The 24,486-nt window shown below is 43.3% G+C and overlaps 1 protein-coding gene across 2 annotated transcripts in view; it reads right to left on the bottom strand.

Annotated features, from left to right (window-relative positions):
* EIF4E2 (eukaryotic translation initiation factor 4E family member 2) overlaps positions 1 to 24,486 on the bottom strand; it is a 33,023-nt gene that overhangs the window by 6,917 nt on the left and 1,620 nt on the right. The window contains exons 2-7 of one of the 2 annotated variants that reach the window (XM_073626471.1): positions 20,501 to 20,615; positions 11,016 to 11,075; positions 9,361 to 9,495; positions 8,174 to 8,278; positions 6,504 to 6,656; positions 3,611 to 3,747 (exon numbers count right to left, since the gene is read on the bottom strand). In XM_073626471.1, coding sequence (XP_073482572.1) covers positions 3,611 to 3,747; positions 6,504 to 6,656; positions 8,174 to 8,278; positions 9,361 to 9,495; positions 11,016 to 11,075; positions 20,501 to 20,615 — 705 coding nt within the window. The remainder of the gene's footprint in view (positions 1 to 3,610; positions 3,748 to 6,503; positions 6,657 to 8,173; positions 8,279 to 9,360; positions 9,496 to 11,015; positions 11,076 to 20,500; positions 20,616 to 24,486) is intronic. The other variant, XM_073626472.1, reaches the window with a different exon arrangement.

The raw sequence follows: 24,486 nt of genomic DNA, 5'->3' as shown, positions 1-24,486 counted from the left end.
TGAGGCAAATTCCAAAATGTCTCCCCAACCCTAAAGGCTACCATTAATAGACATTATCCACCAGATAACTGGAAAGAACTACTTCCCCCTCTCCAGGCTCTGAGGAACCATCCACCAGTCTAACTCACTGGGAGCTAGGGACATATAGTAATCTAGAACATTCCTGTTCATACGGACAGGATATTCCTTTGTAATGGCCTAAAGTGAGCCTATGGAAAGGCACTGAACACCATTTCCAGCGAGCTCATATTGAAGGGAACCTTCACCTATCTTAGCTTGCAGGACCTGATTTATAAGAGACGGGCCTTTTTCTGGAGCTGTGGTCAGCCTTTGTGGTTTCCCTCTGGATCCAGATCACTGTGGGCGCAGAAAAGACTGCCTGGATGACGAGGTACCAGATGGTGAAGCAACTGTTTCTCTGTAAACCGGACACCTGCCTGTCTTTTAAATGACAAAAAGGGAACTCTTTTCCTGGAGATCTCTTAGATGTATTTGTCCAATATGCATTAAGAGGCGTTCGTCATGAAAAGGAAAACCCGCCAACCACTTTTTACAGGACAGCTCAGCAGACTAGCTTTTTAACCACAAAACCCTGCATCTGATATGACCACAGAGGCGAACAACAAATATGCTGGCTAGGGCCGTGAGCCACACAGCCTTAGATAATTTTGTGAATTCCTCCACTTGCACCGTACTTTTTTTTTTTTCCCCCCTTCAGGTTTTTACAAATGCCCATGGCTGTCACAGCAAGTTGCATAGCAGAGCAAACAAAGGAAAAAAAAAGCTTTCAGAATTGATTCCAGCCTCCTGTCGACTGGGTCCTAAAAATCTAGACAAGTTAAATGTGGACTAAGACAGGAGATCACTGCATCCACTGTGGGCACACTGCCCTCCTTTAAAAATGTCTCCACCATATAACATCTGTGCTAAGGTTTCTGCCAGAGGCAACCTAAAGTAAGAGCATACCAAACAAGAACTGTACTAGCAACTTCTGTGCCCAGAAGCAATCACTCGGGGCAATTCCTAGTTATGCTAGTAGGCAGTACCCATCAGCCAACAAACAAGCAAATGCAGCACAAAGCAGTTATCCTTGCAGCAATCATGAACAATTATGCAGTGGCAATGTGGTAGAAATGCAGTACAATAAGCAGTAATGCAGTACCATTGCGGCTGCCAGCATCCACGTGCCTATGACCCCCATGTTCTTCCCAGCTGCCGAACCAGCCGCATCAAGCATGGCCATGTAACCAAAGGCTTCAAAAACCAAGCTGGCCGCTGGCCCCATATGCAGTTTGATGAGGCTCAATCCATAATGTGAGCACACATACTACACCTCTAGCAGCCACGTTTTTTTTTTTTTTTTTTTTTTTTTAAAGCAAGCCTGCTACTAAAACTTACCGATCCTGCCACTGGATGTGGGTTAAAAAAAAAAAAAAAAAGGGGAAGAGAGGAGGAGGAAGGAGCTCCAATATTCACCCATCCTGGTGGACTTAGTCATTTAAGGACCTTCAAGGGACTCCGTTCCCACTTTCTACTCTGGGGTCCACTGCAGGAAGCTTCCTTGGTCAGTGCCTACTGCCCAGGGTTCCTTAATGCAGGGTCCAGCAACAAAAAGGCAGCATTACAGGCAAGCCCTGCAGAGAGTCTTCCATCTCTGCTACAGGGCTCACCTTAAAGACACTGGTGAAAAAAAACAAAAAAAAAAAAAAAACTGAGGTACTTCCTGTACGGTAGGGGGTTATATAGGGGAAGGACTGTCTGCTTTTGGTCTGCCAGTGTCCATTCACTTATAGTTGGCACATATCCCAGATGGTAATGATTATAGCCTGCTCTGTGTCACGTGACATACGATAAAGAAAGAAGGCAAAAGTGCCAAGGTTTATTCTAATCACTGCTTACTTTATTTTTTTAAATGCACTGTAGGTGGTGACCCCTGGAATTGAACTGAACTGGAGGTTATAGGCAAGACAAACATACATTCCTCAACTTGTTACTCAGGGCAGTTCATTTCATTTGCTACAGTTACCTGCCGATTTATCCACTAGGGGAATAATGTAGAGAGTGCATGCATGGTATTGCTGATCTAAATTACAGAACCTCTACAAAAAAGCAACATACTACACAAGTCTGGAACCCCTTTCGCATGGATTCGCTTCTGCCATGCTGGAATGCATCCTTCCAGCAGGTCAAAAGCGCATCAAAAATGATTTGCCTTCAAGGCCTCATGAACACGGAAAATTTTTACAGCTGCTGTTTTTAGGTGGCAGATGTTTTCTCTGCAGCCAGTGAACTCCCTAGCATCTTATCCTATGTGTCCATACACACATGGGCTGTTACCAGCAGTTTTTGGCAGGGGCGTTTTCTGGCTGGGAAAAACAAACAAAAAACCCAGAACTAGTGGGTTTTAGGCCTGGTTCACACCTATGCATTTTTTGTGCATTTTCAGTTTTGCAGAAACACACTACAATCCATTTAACATGGTTTCCTATGGTTTCCAAAAATGCACCAAAGACGCACTTGAGGTGCGTTTTTGCTGGTAAAGGAGTGTTATCCTTAACCAGTGATTAGCCAGTTCTTAAGGAGCTGGCACATGCTGGCTTCCTTAATCAGCGGGGAATGTAAAAAAAGTGTCCCTGCACAGCCTCCTGTCCCCTTGGTGTTCACAAGTAGCTCAGTACGTTCTTCCCCTGCCTCCTTTCCTTAGACCCAGCCACTCCTCCCCTCAGATTCTTGGAACTGATGTTCCCTGCTGTACCACCCACTGTCTCCACCTTCTCCCCCCCTCCGGTAGTGGCATCACAACTGAGCTGGAGCATGCTGACCACGGGGGAGGCATCTTCACTGGTCAAAGATGCTGTTGGGTTCCGACTGTTTAACGATCACCCAGCGATGTCCTCAACCATTGAATAGTTGGTTAAGGAGCCGGCCCCGATGTCATCCTTAACCAGCTATTCACGGCTTTATGCGCTGCAAGTAACGCATTTAGAACGAGATATGAGTTTTTAAAGATATATAGTGCGTTTTAAAAGCACTGTAATGTAAAAATACTGCAGTGTGTTTTGGTGTGAACAGCCACTGAGCGTTTAGACGTCTGAGGGGTGATGAAAGAGCAAACATGTCATCAGAAGGACTATGACTGTTTGCTAAACAGGGATCCAGTTAAGAGGATGATTACTGCACAACAATTACAGGAGTGTTTAACATGTCACAAACTACACTCTTTGGACTTTGAATTGCAGCCGTGTACAGACATGGGAGATCAGGTTTTTTTTTTCTTCTTTAATTCAAATGATTTTTACTTCAAGTATTACATTGTTCAAACAAAAAAACATGTATTTTTATTATTAAATCATATCTAATGCTTTTTTTTTACTGTTAATCTGATTTAAATATGACATCCCCAATCGGATTTAAAAATGACATCCTCCAATCCACATTAAAAATTAATAGATTTGTATCTAGAAAATGAAGGGCAAAAAGGACAGTTTGTGCAAGAATTCTAAATTCCTACCCAACTTGACAATGTATTTAAACATTTTTAAAAGTCTAACTTAAAAATTAACAGAGATTGTTTTTTTCTTTAGGTCAGATGAGGTGGGTTAACACATACTTGATACTGTCTGTGTGTGTTTTATATTCCATGACCGTGTTAGGTGGCAGATTTAGAACTCTTCTTAAGGTATCTCTGATCCGAGCGGTTGTTGCTTGGTCACTAGCCGTTTTATTCCAAATAGAAATGATATCTTCCTAAAATATAGATGTAGTTAAAAGTTTTAGATTACAGTAAAACAAAAACTATAAAATGCCCATGTTTTCATTCAAACATCCAAATGAATAGCACAACTTCTAAAGATTTAATTGAGCAGTTAAATAAACATTCGCCAAAACAACATTACTAAGCGTACACCTGTTAAGAAATAATAGCATAAGCTGCCATTTGCTGACCGACGTCTAAAAATGTACCTTGCACAAGTTCCCCCTGACTTTAAAGTTTTCTGAATGACTAGATCTAAAACAAGATTACAGCTACTGAAAATCAGAATTCCTGCCTACTCGGTCAAGGTCAGAGAATCATAGTCACAGGATCTGCAGGATAACCGCAAATAGCATTTCGGATGGTCAACAGTGGCAGCTTTCATATTTAGGTTTCTTTAAGGCACAGTACTAAGGGTACTTTAAAACGTACATAGGTTAGAAGCAACCTATAGCATCATGTGTTTTGTTTTGCTTGCAGAAACTGCATAAATGGGCCTTAAAGCAAACCTGTGGCTGCTCTGACAACATACAACCACTGCCAGAAGGCACTCCCTGGGATCTTTCCATTCCAATGCAAACCATCCCACTAACTAATTATAGTGGTTGTAAACTCAGAAATGAAACAAAACAAAAAAATTTATATATTTATATATATATATATATATATATATATATATATATATATATATATATATATATATATATATATATATATATATATATATATATACACACACATCCCTACAGTGTGTACTTGGCTCAATTAATAACACTGTGGATTTCTTGGCTCCCAAAAAAGTGATTCGAACTTTGCTCACACTGCTGCTTTATTATGCTAGGAAGTGTATTATTTCATGGAAAAGACCCATGGCCCAGTCTGTGCCCGAGAAGCGCTAATTAACAGAGCTTTATCATTTTACAAGGCCACATATGCCAGCAGGGGAGTGCCCACTAAGTTCGATAAGGTGTGGGGTGGATGGGTGAATAATAGGTCTACAGTTTCAGTTCAGATCACTCTTTTCAGATGCTCTTAGAGTCTGAAATGCATTAAATATGATGATATCTTGACATGTGATCTGGGACAATTCACTTATACTAGTGGTTCTCAACTCCTGTCCTCAGGACCCACTAACAGGCCAGGTTTGCAAGATGACTGAAATACATCACAGGTGATACAGTTTGCTGCTTAGTGATTGCGGTATTCTAATCTGCATCTCCCCAAGGTAATACTTAAAATCTGGCCTATTAGTGGGTCCTGAGGCCAGGAGTTGAGAACCACCGACTCAGACACTTTGTATTGGGTGGTTATTAGGATGTTTTGGTGGGGTTGTGAATATTTCATACCATATCTGTAATTTCCGGTTTATGGGACTAGGCACATTTAATGGTCGATATCACTATATTGAAAATGCTGTATATTAGCCATGGAGTTTTACTGGTTGCCTAGTGCTGATGTTTTGTTTTGTTTGGCCTGGTTGTCAATGTATTTTTTTCTGTGCTATTCACTGTTAAAAGCAATAAAAATGAATTAAAAAAAAACAAAAAGAATTTCTGTCTGCTGCTTTGTTCATCTGCAATCAGCATGAATCACTTCATCTCATGAATAACTATTTTTCCCGACACAGAGAAAAAAGGGGACAGGGAAGGGATCTCCAGCAGAGTGACAGCCTTAGCGCTGTTCTTGTGCGCAGTGTAAAGGGGGGCATCTCTTCTCTCCAATCAGCTCTCAGAGCTCTCCTCACTGAGCGCTGCAGAGTGTAACTTCAGTTCTCCTCCCCCTTTTTTCTGACAGCTCAGACAAGCTTAAACATTCCAGACTTTGAGCAGATGTAGAGAAGACTGCAGATAGACAAAATACAACCTATGTAGGAGAATGTTTCATCTCTGTGTGTCACCTGAGGATAGTCCCTTCACTGGGTATGTGTAAGGGTTGAAGGCCACTTTAAACCTGTGTCCAAAACATAGAAAGGCAACCTGCACCATCGTGCTACTAGGGTACAGGAAAGGCCCAGGTTCACTTTCACTTCCCATACAACAATACAATGCATGATATGAAATCCTGACCTGGGTCTGTTGCTCTCCTTAAACTGTCTGTCTGCCCCCATAAGGGTACTATATGTACAATAAAGTATGCGATAAGCAAGTACATTTTACAGAGTAAAATAGGGAATGACCAGAGAGGAATTACTTTCAAGTGTAAGTCCAAGCAAAACTAACTCTAAACCTGCTCCCTGCCACATTCTAAACCTAATCTATACAACCCTGTAAAGCAAAAATAGCTATACGTACCTATTCTGCAGCCGATCCAGTCTGGTTTCCAGTGGCAGAAGCTGTGTGTAGGAGAGGTCCGACAATGGCTGTGAAATGGATGGGAAGTGATGTCACCCATAGACTTACTATGGTGCTTCCGTCGTTGGCTGCCACTCCTGCACCTGCCTCCACACTGACAATGATGACAGCTGACGCTGGGACTAGACAGGATCGGCTGCAGAATAGGCATGTACAGCGATTTTTGCTTTACAGATTTAGATATATAAGGTTTAGAATGTGGCAGAGAGCAGGTTTAGGTTTTGCCTGAAGTTCCACTTTCATGCAATAGGTCACCATGAACATGTACCGCAATATATGAACCAAAAATCGCCAATTGAGAATTTTCAGTTATCTGAAATCTTGTGGCAATAATGAGATGAATACAGATGCCGAGATAAGCAAAACGTGTATTTCTTCTTTACTTCCAGTAGACTCACCTGAAAACGAACAGAGACCACAGCTCCACAGATCTCCTCCCCAACCATGAACTGCTCTCCTAGCATGGCTAAGATAAGATTCTCCCAGCACCGAGATGCTAGACCTTTACGAAGGCGAATTATCCACTTTCCTCCATTCTTGTTTGCATCATCCTACACAGAAAGAAAATAAATACCGTATTTATCGGGGTATAACACGCACAGGCGTATAACACGCACATTCATTTTAAGAGGGAAGTTTCAGGAAAAAAACTAAAATTTTTAATAAGGAACTTTGAAGCAAAATAAGGGTCAGTGCCCATCTGCAGCCTCACCATTGCCATCAATGCAGCCTGATCAATGCCCATCTGCAGCCTCACAAGTGCCATCAATGCAGCCTCATTAGTCTACATCAATGCAGCCTCACCATTGCCATCAATGTAGCAGCCTTGCCATTGCCATCAATGCAGCAGCCTCACCACTGCCATCAATGCAGCCTGATCGATGCCCATCTGCAGCCTAGAGGGGACAGGGAGGGGGGCGGGACAAGCGCAGATAGATTACATACAGTGAGAATCTCCTATGATAGACAGAACAGTGGTCCAATGGTGGCCCAGGAGACGGGACTTTCTATTACAGAGGCCGCCAATTAAACAGGAGATTCTCACTGTATTTAATCTGACGGCGCTCATCCCGCTCCCCTCCCTGTCCCCTCAGAGGCAGCTAAAATTGAAGTATTGGTGTACAACACGCACGCGCTATTTGCACCCGATTTTCATGGTGAAAAAGTGAGTGTTATACGCCAATAAATACAGTATATCCCATGAGACAGGCAGCTGTTAAAATAAGTATAATTAATACATTCAGCCCAGGTTTACACTGCTGCAGGTTAGAAATCGTGTGAGTTCAGCTGAACTCGCACGATTTTAAACCGGCAATGCAGTCCGATTTCGGGGGAGATTTGAAAGACATCTGTGCAAGTTCATGCACAGATTTGTATTCAAAATCGCCCCCCAAAGAATTCACCAAAAATAGTACAGGAACTATTTAGGAATCGGTGTGGCGCCGCACTGATTTGGACACTGCGATTGTCAGCAATAGCCGCCGATTTGTTGTCAAATCGCATGCCAAATCTGCCCAATGTGAATGTGGGCTTACACACATGGGGAAAAAAACTGTCACTTGTCAATTTTTGTCTGGCACCACTGAAGATGGTGGAACACTGTTTTTGACCTCTGTTTGCATCCCTACTGATCATTCAGAATGTGTTATAGGAGCAGTTGAGCTGCTTTTGCATTCCCACACACTTGTATGTGAAGAGAAGCAGTTCTGAACCCAACAAAAGCCCATCCACACAGGCCCTTAATGTTCCAGAAAATTAAGTACATTTTGCCAGCAGGGATACAGACCATAATTAAAAACATGACAGAAGTTCTAGCTTTTCCCCACTCTAATTTTTTCATTATTTCATTGGAGACATTTGCTCTCACTTCCTCTCCTGTGATCACCGTTGACAGGACAAGAGAGGTAAAAAAAACTTAAAAAAAAAAAAAAAAAAAACACACCACAATAAAGAAACTACAGAAGTTCTAACATTCCCCACTATATGCAATGAAAACTAGCTTTAGCTAGTTCCATTTTACTTAAGTGCAGAATACAGTCCCCATGATGATCACCATGCAATATCTCACCTCCCACATTGGCTTGATCCCTTCCTTAAAAAGGTGAAAGTCACTGTGCCCTGTCAGTTCCCCAGGACGTACCATGTGACTGTAGAACCTCCAGAATTGCTCCACCTATGATGGGAAAGGCAGCAGACTGTCAAAACTGCTTTTACTAAATTGTTTATTTTAGGTTATAAATTTGGAATCAAGTGAAAACAAGACATACATACATAACAAATATTCTCTAGATGACCTTTTCGGTTAATATTATGGTTTCCTTTTTCCTACTAACAACTGGCTATAAACTAAAAATTTGCATAATTAAATACTAGGGAGACCATTTATTGTTTATGAACATTGATTACATCATAGATGAAAGGACATACTGATGTTTGCTTGTGATTAAAAAAAATATACACAGTTTAGGAAATGTAACTAGAAGAGAGTCACAGCAAGTCACTGCAAGATTGAAAATTCTTGGGGCTCATTCTGATGTGCAGCATCCCTTGCAATCCCCATCTGTGGTGGATCGCATTTTAGAGGGCGTTTGACAGGCGATATGTCACCTAATCACTGCCCTGTTTTAACCTTGAAAATGCTGATCCAGTTCAAAACTGCATGAATTGCACACAGTTGTGGCGTGTTCCTATTCATTTAACAGGGTGGCATTCAGCGGCAGTACTCTACCCGGCAAGTGTGATGGGGATCTAATCTTCGCCAAGGCCTGTGTGGGCATGTGTACAGCACTGAGTAACAAGTATCAAAATATACTTTTGGTGTGATCAGTTTAGCTACTTTTACCACCCCCTGGCCACATGGGCCCCTAAACTGGTCACACCAAAAAAGAAACATTAATACTTAATGCAATCAACCCATTTAAAATGCAGCACGTACGACATTCACAGCACACTGTAAGGTTACACATTGTTGTGAAAGCTATTTAAATTTTTCCCATGTCCACACAAAATATCAAATTCAGCGAATTTTATGGCCAGATGCCCACTGTAAAAAAGCCCCAAGGGCCTGTTCACACCTGATGAATTGTCAAGCATTTTCAGGTTCGATAACCTGCAAATTGTCATTAAAGTATATTTGAATGGAGACAAAAAAAAAAAAAAAAAGGTGTGAAAAGTGTTCTGGTGGGAGCAGACCAGACTTGGTCACAAATGAACTGTAGATCAATCATACATCAAGTATGTCCAGCATGCACTCACAGAGGCAAAGGTACCGATTTGCTTGATGTTCTGTTCATAGCTCTGAGAGCTGGTTGGTCTACCTGGTGTCCTGCGAGAATACCAGAATGTGTAGTTATATTGTAAAGGGTGCTCTGCTGGACCTGGCACTACGATCTGCAAAAGAAAGAAACAGATATACATTTTAGTCATCTCCCAAACATAGCACATGATCATCTACCACAGACTACATTACTATGGTTTGAATCCTGTCTACGATACTATCTGCATGAAGTTTGCAAGTTCTCCCTGTGCTTGCATGGGTTTCCTCCCACTCCATAAACATGCTGGTAGGTTAATTAAATTTCGCCATCTATGTCTCACTGGGGAGATTTCCCTTCACTTGCTGTCCCATAGCCAAACAGGAAGTGAGAGGAAATCACTGCAATTTAAGGGAATTCTTGGGGACCCTCAAGTTACCAGAACTAGTGCCGCCATTGGGAGATTTCCCCGCTATTACTTTTCTGGGTACAACCCAAAAGTTAGGACTTTTTTTTTTCTACTTTCACTTTTAATGATAGGGTAAACAGGACAAATAGAGGGTGAATCTCCCTAAAACGGGACACAGACAGCAATAAAAACTGACAGGGGTTCTAATCCATCTTCACTCTATCCAAAAATAAAAAAAATGTGCCTTTAGTTATACTTTGAATACGGTCTAAATTGACCCTAGTATGTGTGTATGTATGCATGCATGCATGGTAGAGACCCTAGATAGTAAGCTCCTTGAGGACAAGGACTGATGCAAATGTACAATATATAAAAGCGCAGTGTAAATTGTTCGCACTACATAAAAATCTGCAATAAATATGTAAATAATTCAAGTAGAACAGTAGCCTCTCATTCAAAAATGTGCTGCAGCACTTAAAGGAGTTGTGAAGTTCATTAGTATCAAAAACATTTGGACACCTAAAATGTAAAGCTTGCATGCAAATATAGTTTTTGAAAAAACATGCCTGCATTTCATTATTCGGCTTGAAAAGTGCAGAACACGCGATTGTTGTGCATTCCTGCGCAATTCACAGACCTGCTGGTGTGGGTGTACTGAGTGGGGAAGGAGGCTTACCAGCCATCTGGGGAAGCCACAGGCAGTCAGTCAAAGGGAGGAGGGATGGGTGGGGTTTTTTTTTTTACATGGACCATGGATGATACATGCACACAGTGTACCTGTATCCAACTGAGGAATGGCAGAGGATGTAAACTGACCACGATAACACGGATCAATTTCCATGCTTTGCGTGGGCATTTTACTATCAGGAAGAGGGGCAAAGGCAGGCTCAACTAGGTGATCCAGAGGAACTGCAAGCAGTAATACAATTGTGACATGAAAAATCACATAAGAATACCTTAAAGACACAGAACAGTTCTTTTATGATTTTTAAGGTTACAAACAGTTTAATTATAGGTACATCTGCTCTTACAGGAATGTGTTGTGATATGGATTAGTGACAAATTCAAAAAGGCACCAACATCCCTGGATAGAAAGTAGATACAGAGAAGTTGGTGGATTTTTACAGTGCCATAAAAAAAACACACACACACACACACACACACACACACACACACACACGGTTTATATATAAAAACACATTTTTATTTATACAAAATTCAAAGTTAAAATGACCAGTTACACTTACCGGTATCGGTATTTCTGGGAAGTCTTCCTGGACGGCACCCTGAGAGATGACTGGTCCCACCTGACAGGAAACACAATCAACAAAGAGGTTAAAACCCCCGCTCCTCCCTGTCCTCCTCCAGTTATGAAAAAGTATTGACCCACACCAGCACGAGAGTGAAACACCTCAAATCCTTATATCAAACCAATCATACAAAGAGAACAGGAGGGAAGTAGGCCTGCCGTCCTGGAAGGCTTCCCAGAAATACCATTACCGGTAAGTGTAACTGGTCATTTTCTTAAGTTGTCTTCCAGGACGGCACCCTGAGAGAAGAGCAAGTAGCTCAGGCCTACCTTAGGGCGGGACAACAGCCTGTAGAACCTTTCTACCGAATGCCAGATCCTGAGGCGACAGCAACTCCACCCTGTAGTGTCTCAGGAAGGTGCTCTGGCTTGTCCACCTAGCTGCTCTGCATATCTGTTCTACCGATGCTCCGGCCCTTTCTGCCCAAGAGGTCGCCAGAGACCGAGTACAATGCGCGTTCAGGTTAGCGGGAACTGTCTTACCCATCTTCTCATAGGCTATGGTAATGGTCTGCCTGATCCATCCTGCTATGACTGTCTTAGAAGCTTGCTGACCCTTTTTCTGTCGAATAGGTGACTGGATTTTCTAAACTCCTTCACTCTATCCAAATAAATCAACAGACAACGTCTGACATCTAAAACAGTGAAAGGAATACTCTCGCTTTCTGAGGATTGGTACAAAAAGAAAGGACAATCTCTTGAGTCCTGTGAAACCTTTAGGCTACCTTCAGAAGGTACAGGGGATCCTGCCCAAGTACAAACCTGTCCTCAAATAATAGAAAAAAGGGCTCTTATTGACAGAGCCTGGATGTCACCTATCCTCCTGGCTGACGTGACTGCCAGAAGGAAGGCCGTCTTAAGGTTGAGTAACTTAAGGGGGATATGAGCCAACGGCTCAAATGATGCCCTGGTTAGGGCTTCCAAAACTAGAGTTAAGTCCCAAGGTGGAAATTTGCTCATTTGCACCGGGGGACATCCTTTCTCTAGCTGACAAAACCTTTTGATCAGGGGGTCAAGAGTAAGTCTTTTTTTTTTTTTTTTTTTTTTGACAAAACTGGACAAGGCTGCGACCTGGACCCTAAGAGTCTTGGCTTCTAGCCCCTGATCCATGCCATCCTGGAGAAAGTCCAGGATCGCAGGGATCTCTTGCTGGGAAATCCCCTTTGCCTGGCACCAGCATGAGAAGACTCACCAGACCTTGGCGTAGATAGGCCGGGTAACTGGCTTCCTACTTAACAGAAGGGTGTGGATTACTCTCTCAGAACACCCCCTTTGGCGTAAGCTTTCCCTTTCAAGAGCCAAGCCATCACCTTGAAGAAGCTGGGGTTTGGGTGGCGAACTGGGCCCTGAAGGAGAAGGTCCTGCCTCTCCAGGAGGCGCTGAGGGGGAGATCCGGACCCTTTCCCAGGGTCGCGAGCCAGGTCCTCTTGGGCCACCAGGGGGTGACCAGACCAGCCTGCCTTCTGATAGACAACTTCTGTATTATCCTCAGAATCAGAACTAAAGGGGTTAAAGGCATAAGCCAGGCGGAAATCCCAAACCTGGGCCAATGCGTCCATCCCCTCTGAACCGTTCTTACTGGAAAGCGAACAGAACCTCTTCACTTCCCTGTTCCCTCTGTGCGCAAAGAGATCGATCTCTGGGCTGCCAAAAAGTCGACACACCGGGGAGAATACCTTGGGGTTCAACTCCCACTTCCCCTGGTGAATCGTCTGCCGACTGAGGTATTTGTATGTACCGCTGAGATAGAAGGAACTCTATGTTCTGCCCACTCCAGGAGCTCCTGAGCCAGGGACAGAAGAGTGTGCGATCTGATGCCTCCTTGATGATTCAGGAAGGCCACCACATTCACGTTGTCAGAAAGAATCTGGACCTCCTTGCCCTGATTCTTTGCTCGAAGGACCTTGAGGCCTCCTGGACCGCCAAAAGCTCCCGGAAGTTGGAGGAGGCTTTCCTCTGCCTCCGGTCCCAGGCGCATTGGGCTTGCAGTTCCTCTAACTGGGCCTCCCAGGCGCTTGCATCTGACGTTACCCTGAGGGGTTGGAGCTGGGCCCAAAGGTAACCCACCTGCAACCTCTGAGGATTGAGCCACCACTGCAAGAACTTCTTCACCCCTCCAGGAATGGAGACCCTGTCATCCAGCAACCCTCTTTACATCCCAGGAGGGTAGGAGGAATTGCTGGAGAGCCCTGGAATGGAGCCGAGCCCACAGGACCACGGGAATACAAGATGTCAGCAACCCGAGTATTCTCATAATCCTTCTGTAGGAGACCTGTTCTGTTTCTAGAAAGGATAATACTGTCGCCATGAGACCCCCTACTTTTCCCTGAGGCAAGACAAGCTTCTGTGCTGCTGAATCCACCAGGAATCCCAAATAGATCTTGGTCTGTGCGGGAATCAGAGGATTTTTCCTGGCAGATTATCCACCCCAGGGACTCCAAAGTACTTACTACCTTCTCCAGGTCGGCAAGAAAGAGATCTCGACTCTGGTTGTAAACCAATAGGTCATCAAGATAGGGGAGCAGTGCTACCCCCTGGAGATGGAGGCACGCCACCACCTCTGCAAGGATCTTTGTAAATACCCTCGGACTGGCTGCCAGTCCAAAGGGAAGGGCACAAAACTGCCAATGCTGAACTCCCTGATCGGAGGGGATCGCAAACCTTAGAAGGGCCTGATGCTCAGAAAAAATGAGGACGTGAAGGTAGGCGTCCTTTAGGTCTATAGTGACCATAAATATGTCCTACAGAGGGTGCTTCCTGAGGGTATAAACAAACACTTTCCATGCAGAATTTCTTGTACTGAAGGAACCTGTTTAGCCTTCTTAGATCTATGAGGCGGTACTTTCCCGAGGGCTTTGGGACTACAAAAATGCGGGCATAAAATCCCTGTCCGCATTGCTCCGTTGGAATTTGGCACTATGACCCTCTGTTCTGCCAGCTGCCTAACGCTTTGTAAGAGACTCACCGCTTTTTTACAATTCTTGGGAAGGTGGGTTAAGAGGAAACTCAGGGGAGGGGAGGAGAGAAGCTCCAATCTGTAGCCCTCTCTTATCTGTAGAATGTGGGGACTCTGATTAACCCTTTCCCACTGGGAGAGAAAGTGGGAAAGCCTGCCCCCCCACCCTGACGTCACTTGGAGTCTTTGGTCGGTAGACATCTGACTGGGGAAGAGGAGACCTCTCTCTGCTTGCCCTTACCGACCCCCCATCCCCTGGCAGCACCACTTTCCTTTTTCTCTCTAAACCGGTTTTCAGCTTGGGGGGCCTTGGAAAAAAAAAAAAAATCTTATCCTTTTTTAGGTTTTATGGGAAACTTCTTGCCCTTCTCCGTAGGCCTAGACAGAGCCTGGTCCAACCCAGTGCCGAAAAGCAGGGAACCATCAAAAGGGAGTCCACACAGCCATGTCTTTGATGTGCTGTCCTCCTCCCAGGTCACTCACAAGGCTCTCCTTGTGGAATTCAACAGGGCCCCCGACTGCAGTTGTACATACCGTTTCAACAGCTGCGTCCGCCAAGTTAGCTTCCGCCCTACCAATGACTTCTAGGGAGTCCAAGACCTGTTTGGATTTAGGAGGTTTGCGATACATGGTCTATCAATATAGTAACCCACATGTCTGCATTCTTAGCCACACAGGTCGAAGCCAAGGCAGGGCTCATAGCCACTGCATTGGCTTCCCAGGCCCTGCGCAGGAGGGTTTCGGTCCAACGGTCCATCGGGTCCCTGATGTTGCCTGCATCTTCAAAAAGGAGAGGTCTGACTGTTTAGATACTTGACCTAGGTGTCTAATCTGGGTGTCTTAACGAATCTTTCCTCCTCTTCATCCTTGAACAGGCACCTACGCTTCCAAGTTTTAAACTTAAACAGCTTTCTTTCAGGCTCCTTCCATTCCCTTAAAATTATATCTTTAAGGGCCTGGTGAATCGGGAGAACCTTGGACTGGGGCTTAATCAAGCCTCTATACATCCTGTCCTGGGCAGACACTTGGGCTGTGGGTTCCTGTATCTCCTCTGATGCATACACTGCCCTAAGGAGGCCCTCCATATCGTCGGCAGAAAAAGTATGTCTGCCGAGTCTGGTGTCCTCCTCCTCCTGACTGCCCTGAGCCCTTGTCAGAAAAACTGATCAGGGGCTTCAGCCTCCTCTTCCTCCTCAGAGTCCATGAGAGGGTAGAGATCTCAGGGGTTCAGGACACCTGTTAGTGGAGGAGCCCTCCTAGGAGGAAGAACCCTCTCTGCTAGTGTGGGGTTCGGGCTCCCTAGACTTGAGGGTTACTTGGAAGGCTTTAAGAGTTGACAGCATCTCTGTCTGTACGGAGAGAAAGTCCTTCATGACCTGAGATGTTTCTTTCCTTGCTAGCTTGTGGATACATTTGTAGCAAAAGGGCTTAGAATGGTCCTGAGGTAATTTTTTCATCAAAATACCCGCATCACTTAGAGCAGGAAGGAGCTTTCGCAGGATGGCTGGTGACCACTTGGGCAGCGACATCCTCTCCTATAAGAGACACATAAGCTAGTCTTATAAAAAACGTAATGCACCCTTGCTGTGTCCCGCAGGGGTAAGAGTCGGGGTCCACTCCCCCATCATTACCCCTGCCAGCTAGGTCAACTCACCCCCTGTGGCCTCCTCCATAGCTGCAGCAGGCCTCTTCTCTCGCTTCATCAACAACACCGCCTCAAAGCTCCTCTAAGTGGACTGGTACTGACCGAACTGGCGAGAGAAGGATGTGGACGCCTGCTCCTCTGCCAGTCAGATCGCCACTCCTGATCCAACAACGCCGTCATTATCTCAAACCCCGAAACCGGAAGTGACGCCGGCGATGCAGTGATGTAATTTCCAGCGCTGAAGAGGAAGCCACTTCATTCCTCTTCTGAATGCTGGATAGATGGCGCCGAGCTCTCACTGTAGGAGATATACCGATCAGCGTCATCCTCACTGCCAGCTGCCCGCGCGACCCTGCAGGAGCCTCAGGAGTGGGGGAACGCTGTGCCCAGGGAAATCTGACTGCCAGCTCCCCCTGCTGAATGGACACCCACCAGGTAAGGGAGCAAAAAAGTGGTCCCTGAAGTTTTGGGTACACCAATGTACCCAGGCCCTTCAGTTCTCAGGGGGGGCTATTCCAAGTCCTGCTGCCCCCACTGAGATAATAGGGAGACTCCCCCAGGAAGGGCAACAACCCTACCGGACCCAAAAAGCTTCACAAGCTTGCAGTCTGGCTCCCAGGGGGAGACCACCAGCCCAAGGTTTCGGGTCTGTTAGGAAAAAAAACAAATGGCTTCGCTGTGGGGAAACACAAACAAGAACTGAAGAACACAGGGAGGAGCGGGGGTTTTAACCTCTTTGTTGATTGTGTTTCCAGTCATCTCCCAGGGTGCCGTCCTGGAAGACGAGTTGAAAAAAAATTGTTATTCGACAAAAGAAAAGAACCAAAGACTTTTTTTTTGTGTGTCGCACATAGAATTGTTTGCTTAGCCTTTTCACAAAGGCAGTGATAGTTAAGTGTCTATCCCGACATGTTTCGCCACCAAGGGGTTCCTCAGGGGATTTTTTAACAGTCATTTAGAAAACAAAAAATACTCTAATGGTATATAATAATGCCATACAAAGCCAGAAAAAAAATAAATAAATAAATAAATAAATATTGTTGTTTGCCATGTTTAGCCATATATCATTGCTTACCCAGAACAGTCCCCCAGTACTTCCGGACAGAAGCCAATGAGGCAGTGCAGAAGACACCAGGAGCACCGTGCAACCACAGAGGGCACACAAAGACCTAGCTATAACGCAATGATGATTTACAAGTTACTAAAAAGGATTACTGAATAAAACACATGGGCACTATAAACCATAGTGACACACCAAGAACATATAGCTTGTCGGGAAGTACTGGGAGACTGTTCTGGGTAAACAATGATATGGCTAAACATGGCAAACAACAATATTTATTATTTGTTTCTGGCTCTGTATAGCATTATATACCATTATAGTACATTATAGTATGTTTTGTTTTTTAAACTGTTAAAAAAATCCCCTAAGGAAGCCCCTGGTGGCGAAACATGTCAGGATAAACACTTAACCGTCACCGCCTTTGTGAAAAGAATAAGAAAACAATTCTATGTGCAACACACCAAAAGGACAAGTTGTTTTTGGTTCTTTTCTTTGTCAAACAACAATTTTTAAATTAGAATTTTGTACAAATAAAAATGTATTTATATATAAACCTTTTGGTTTTATTGTGTTTATGGCACCGTAAAAATCCCCCCCCCCCCAAAAAAAAACTTCTCTGAATCTACGTCTGCTCTTACAGTTTCTCTTAATCCCCCCTGAAAAGTCCAATAGATACTTGTTTATTCTACCAATGAAGTCTACCCAATGCAGCTTCCTGTGATTGTATGGCAATAAAGCTGCACCGCGCTCCTGAATTCAGAGCAGAGTTGCCACTTTTTGGTAGGCTGTGCCCACTTGCCCTATAGTGGAATAAAAAAAAAAATGCTGCAGGGGGCATGACTATCAGCACAGTACCTGCTGATTCACAAGCTACAGCACCCGAGAGTGTGTACATACTTGTCACACCGACTGTCAGAGCCTTCTGGTGGTGATCACTTACATAAGCACCAAAAAAGTACTTGAGTACTGAAGATGCCATTTCATAGACATGCAAATCTTAAGACTTGATATGTTGCGTACCTATTTACTAGATGTAACCTCATAAAAATGTTTTTAAAAAATGGTAATCTATTGTGTTTGTGTGCACTAAAATTCACTTTAGTGTATTTTTTTTTTTTTAATGAAAATATGCATTTGGTAAACAGTTGTGCTAATATTGTGTGACATAAAAGATTGCCGTAATCTTATTCTGCAGGGTCTCTGCTTTCAGAAAAAATATACGACTCTAGCAGCTAAGGGGGTTAAGGGGGAAAAAAAAAAAAAAAGAAAAAAAAAAAAAAAACCAAGATGGCATGCACCACACCTTTAAACTATTAATAACTACTTCATGCACTTACTCGAACGTCCTCAGTTTGAAGTGTTTATGCCAGGATCATGGACGCTGCTGCAGCTGTGATCCTAGTATCAAAATTTTCAGCCACTAAAATATATTTTCTGGGCCATCTAGACAAAGAAAATTTTACACAGGACGTTATAGGGCATGTTAATAGATAGCGATTTATAGAGCGCAAAACAATAGCCTTGAAATGGCCATCGCCAGGGCATCCTACAGATGAGGAGTGGCGACTCCAGATTAATGACGCTCCCCTGGAGGAGCAACAGGTGTATCGTAATAGGGGCACGCCTAATAAATTCTACAAATTAAGGGAGCCCTGGCTAGCAGTATCTGGACTAGCCCCCTTTTCATTAGTATCCTACAGGCTGCTATAATGCCGATTACCACTGTAAGGAACAGAATGCGATTCCTGTGTGCATATGGATAATATTATGGGCTTTGTAATGGTCTAGAACAGTTCTTAAATCCAACTGGTATGGTTGTGCTTATAACCATTTTCCACGACAAGGCAGACTGTTAACTTGGTGTGACACACCTGAGGACATTCGGGTAAGTGCATGAAGTAGTTAATAGTTGTGGTAAAGAGTATCTGTCACTGCCCATGCTAAAAGACCTTGTTTTTATGCTAAGCTGGTAACCTGTAAAGGCTTAAAAAGGGTGGTCTATTGATAATATAATGTATAATATTGCATTATCTATTGATAATATAATGCACCGTAGTTTGTCACGATTCTATGGGTGTGCACAATTTTAAAGGGTGACATGTTAAGTATCTACTTACTCAATGTAACATCTTTTACCAAAAATGTGGGTATTATATTGCATTTGTGCGCATTAAAATTCAGTGAAATGTATTTTTTTCCTAAAAACATGCATTTTAAAAATTGCTATGCAAAAAATATGCAACCATCACTATTTTGTTCTGCAGGGCCTATGTTTTCACAAAAAATATATAATATTTGGCGTTTCTAAGTAATATTCTATCAAACAAATGCAGGTTTTAATATATATGTGAGAAATGTTTGAATTGGCCTGGGCGGAAATTATTAAAATGGTTCTAGTCAGGACATTTTTATCCTTAATGCACTCCCTGCATTAAAGTGGAATAAGTTGCATTACTTGCCAAGTCTCCCTCCCCCATCCCCTACTGCCTAAACACTTACCTGAGTCCTATCTCAATTCAGCACTGTACCCGTTTGCAGCAGCGCTGCTCACTCGTCCTCTCCTTTTAGGATTTACTAAGAACAGTGGGAGCCACTGGCTCCTGCTGCTTTCAGTTGAATCATGTAAGGAAATAGTGGGGGAAAGCCACGCTATGCACGTGCATGGAAGCACTCAGCCCAGCTTGGAAGTGTGCCTCCATAGCACAGCTTGCTATGGGGGCACACAGAATAAGAAGAGTAGACAGTGTTGACGGGGGACCACAGAAGAAAAAAGTTAAGTTGATGCTCTATGCAATAGCATTGCACAGAGCAGGCAAGTATAATATGTTTGTTATATTTGGAAAAAATAAAAAATAAAATCCTTTAGAATGACTTTAAAGGTGATCTATAGTACCTTGCTCTCTGTAAGCAGGGATTCCTGTACGGCCTCCTTGCAGCACCCCTGTAGTTCAGAGGGCAGGTTACTTCTGTGGCACAGCAATGCCTACTCAAGAAGCATAGCGAAAGTGTCACAGAATTCAAGGAATTAACAGGGTCAGGATCATCACAAAGAAAATTTACAAACCTCAGGAACATTCATATTAATAGCAGTGTGCTAAAAATAATTAAAATACTATGTGTAAATGAACATAACGTTTTTACATACTGACCATAGAACTGCTTTAACCACCATAAATATGATAAAACATACCGTATATAACAAAAAAAAAAAAAAAAAAACAAACAAAATGTGTTTAATGAAATGTCTAAGAAATTCTCCAAGACACAACTTTACCTCAACTGCACTGACTGTTATACCATGTGTTGTGCTGTTTTTACACAGGCCGATAGCGATATGAAGCAGCAAAGTCAGATCTTTTCTAGCAAAGATCAAACGACAAATGGAAGTTTTAGAAGGGCAGGTTAAAATCGTTAGCTTTACTATAAACATCACTGAAAAGGTCCTCCTGTAGAAAAACTAGAGGACAGTAAAGCTGTTGCCCATATAGTATGTAATCATTTTTGACAGGTTGTTTCATTTCCATTTTGTAAATTACAGAATCTACAAAAGATGTTCAGCTGAGCACTACCAATACCTCCACCTTTACCTCTAGTTCAGTTTTACTGATGAGACCCTATATAAGCAATCTCAGAGATGCTGCTTGCCCATGTTTCTCCTGCTGTGCACAAAAGGTGGCTATAACTTAGTCATCATCGCTTCCACGCTTACCAGTTCGCTCTTCATGTTCTACATAGTAATAAATAAACCTGGCTCCCCACCTTCTTCCTAGAGGAGTTCTGATTCTTGTCCTTGTCATTCTTTTCCTTCTCACTGTCTTTCTGTGTGCTGTTCTCCTCATTCTGATCATGATCCCCGCTGTCATCATCTTTCAGTCTGCAATACAAACAGTAATTATAGCACAAGGTGTGCTACCCACATACGATAAAACTCTACTAAACACTGCTTATGTCTACCCTGCTAATGTAACACAACTATAATTTGGCTGTATGTGTTCCTCCATTATGTAGGAGTAGAAATGAGAGTTCACACACTTTATCTGACAAGCGGCTCAAATGTACTCCTACTGTTCAACAAATAAAAAATGACAAACAGGTGTGTCCCTTATTGCAGATTAGACATCCTATGTGTCTTCTGTAATAAAACAAACTAACCTATGTGCAATCTTCTTCAGAATGTATACAATATACATTCCGGGCACACTTCAGTGCCAGGATGAACGTGCACAGAAGTTACATCGTTCGCCCAGCCAATCAAAACGGGGAAAACCCAGCACGTGCAAGTAGTACTTGCAGACTTTAATTCGGCTTAAAGTGGAAGTCAGGGTTAAACCTATCTAATCATAAACCGGCTCCCACCCTCACTCTAAGTCCTATACCAACTAATCTGTAGAGAAAAGATGTCTATACTTACCTATTCTAAGGGCGCTCCTGTCTGGTCACATGATCAGCTCCCAGCGGCTTCAGGGGAAGAGAGCAATAATGGCTGCCAACTGTTTTTATCTGCATATGGCTTTTCAATAAAACGAAAATTTTTTTTAAGAGCAACAAGTGGAGTGCGGATCATCTTTCCTACAGTAATGGCTGCAATGCCTGAGCGGTGACATCACTCAGACTTACTATGGAGCTTCTGTTGTTCCCCGCAATGACAGAACGGGGATCTGCCTGTGTAAACAAAGCAGATCTCCTTTCTGACAGGGGAGATCACACAGATCCTGTCTTTCTGCTATGCAGGAAGATGGATCTGTGAGTTTCCCCAGTCACACAGTCCCCCATACAGATAGAAAACACAAACAGGGAACACATTTAACCCCTTGATTGCCCGATGCTAACCCCTTTCCTGCCAGTGTCATTAGTACAATAACAGTGCATGTTTTTAGCACTGAATACTGTAATAATGTCATTGGTTCCCAAAAAAAGTTTCAAAAAAGTCAGTTAGGTGTCCAATCTGTCTGTCGCAATCCCGATTTTGTAAACACAATAACTTTTGCTTAAACCAACCAATATACGCTTTTTGGGATTTTTTTTTTTTTTTTTTTTTACCAAAAATATGTAGAAGAATATATATCGGCCTAAACTGATAAATTAGTTTTTTTACATTTTTTTGGGAAAAGTTTTATAGCAGAAAGTAAAAAATTGTCGCTCTTTTTTTATTTATAGCGCAAAAAATAAAAACCACAGGAGGTGATCAAATACCACCAAAAGAAAGCTCTATTTGTGGGAAAAAAAAAAAAAACAGAAAATCTTGTTTGGGTACAGCATTGCACGACCGCGCAATTGTCAGTTAAAGCGACGCAGTGCCGTTTCGCAAAAAATGGCCTGGTCAGGAAGTGGGTAAATCCTTCCAGGCTGAAGTGGTTAAAGAAGACTGTACAGTGTATGCCCAGCCTAAAGCTCACACCACACACACACACACACACTACAATCTGATTGTACAATCTCTTACATCTACCAACAAACCTGCAGTGCAGGGGCCTGCCTGACTGGATACAAACGAATTGAATAGTTTGGGTAGGTCCTCATATTACATTGTTTTGGCCAACCTATAGTTGATTGTACAGAAATTGTATGGTCAGACGGTAATGTGTATGGTGAGCCTAAGATCTAAGTCTATGGGCCTCACAGACCTGCATAACAATAAAAATGTTCTTTTTAGGACTCATTCACATGGGGCATATCAACGCGTACCAAGTGCAAGGGCCATGTTCCCTGTACAGGCAGTCTCATTGATGTCCATTGGGACACAGCCTGCATGAGGATGCACGAAACACTTGTGAATACTTGTGTGGGTAAACGCGGCCCTTGAGCAGCATGTGTAGGCCCCATGTGAATGAGGTCTGGTGTCATAACTAACCACATGTGCAGCATCATGGCAACTGCAGATCAAACAGAGGCCAAGATGGCAGCTTCCTTAGCTGCATAGGAGAGGAGGGTTTAGTTCCACTTTAAAAGCATCAGCCCCTGGAAAAGTAAACTAAAGCTGCCCACACACAAACCATTAGCAGCTCCTATATGCTGAAATGTAAAACCCCCCAGCACCTTCTGGCCCTGGGCAGCCTCATTTGCTGCATATAGCCACCAACACAAGTGAATGGCTGCATGTGACATTGCTCAGGTAAGGCCTCATGCACACTGGTGTACTGTAAACACTGTTTCTCCTGACATGTGAAAATCAGTCTTTAAAAAAAAAAAAAAAATGCACCTAAGCCATGTTTGGGCATTTACTTCATTGGCCAGATTTTTATTTAACCACTTGCTGACCGCCTAACTGGGAATTTATGTCATGAATTTGACGTTAAATACCGGGGTTATGGCTGCAGCTAGCCGCTATAACTCCAGTATTTTCTTTTTTCTTAGGCGGCTGGCTTTTAGAGAAAATGTGGTCCCTGTAGCAGATTCGCTGAGGGATTACCTTTAGAAGCCCCCTCCCGGGCTTACGTTACTGATCGGTGAGCCCAGGAACAAACCAGCGTTGGCAGTGTTTTGCCATAGAGATAAGCGATGGCAAGATAATGATCTCTATGCCCTTGGAGGACCAGAGCGAAGTCATGAAAAAAAATATTTTCTTACGGTAAAAGAGTTAAAAAAAAATAAAAAATATTTTTGATCTTTTAAGAGTAAAGGAGAGGAGAGATTAGTTTTTTTTAGACCCCAGATCTCTGCATAAAGAGGACCTGTCATGGTGTATTGTTATCGCAAGGGATGTTTACATTCCTTGCGACAGAATACAAAGTGATCAAAAAATGTATTTAAAGGGACAGTGTTAAAATTTTAAAAAACTTTATTAAAATATTTTTTAAAGCACCCCCTTGTCCATGCGCACAGTAATGAACGCTTACGTAAGTCACGTCCACATATGTAAACGGTGTTTGCACCTCACATGTGAGGTACCGCTTTGAACATCAGAGCGAGACCAGTAATTCTAGCACTATACCTCTAAACTGGTAACCTGTAGAAATTTTAAAAGCGTTGCCAATGGAGATTTTTTCAGTACCGTAGTTTGGCGGCATTCCTCAAGTGCGTGCAATTTTAAAGCATGACATGTTAGGTATCTATTTACATGGTGTAACATCTTTTACATTATACAAAAATGGGGGTATATATTATGTTTGTTTTTTCCCCCCCAATAAATGGTTTGAAAAACCACTGCGCAAAAACATAAAAAATTGCAATGACCGCCATTTTATGATCTATCTATATACCGTATTTATCGGAGTATAACACGCACTTTTTTCCCCCTTAAAAACGGGAAAATTGTGGGTGCGTGTTATACGCTGATGCCCGCTGATTGTGAGCGGAGCGATCGTGCCGAGATACACATAGCCGAGTGTACTCGGCTCCGCTCACAGTCACGCCCAGTCCCGCCATTGGACCTATGTTATGTCCATCATAGGGCGGGACTGGGCATGAATGTGAGCGGAGCCGAGTACACTCGGCTATGTGTACCTCGGCTCCGCCCAGTCCCTGCCATCTCAGCGGCGCTCACTCTGCTCCACCGAGTCCCTGCGATCTCGGTGGCGCCATATTTAAATCTGGACAAGGCTGCAATGGACACTGGGGAAGGCTGCACTGACAAGGCTGCAGATGGACACTGACAAGGCTGCATTGATGGGTATTTAAATGTAAGTTTTTTTTTCCTTAAACTTCTCTCCTAAACTTGGGGTGCGTGTTATACGCCGATAAATACGGTACATACATACACTTTTTTTTTTAGCAGAGACCCTAAAGAATAAAATGGCGGTCATTGC

The sequence above is a fragment of the Aquarana catesbeiana genome, linkage group LG04, assembly GCF_042186555.1.
Source record: "Aquarana catesbeiana isolate 2022-GZ linkage group LG04, ASM4218655v1, whole genome shotgun sequence".
Taxonomy (NCBI): domain Eukaryota; kingdom Metazoa; phylum Chordata; class Amphibia; order Anura; family Ranidae; genus Aquarana; species Aquarana catesbeiana.
Note: the sequence above shows the minus strand (reverse complement) of the source record. Positions and strands in the feature narration are given on the sequence as shown.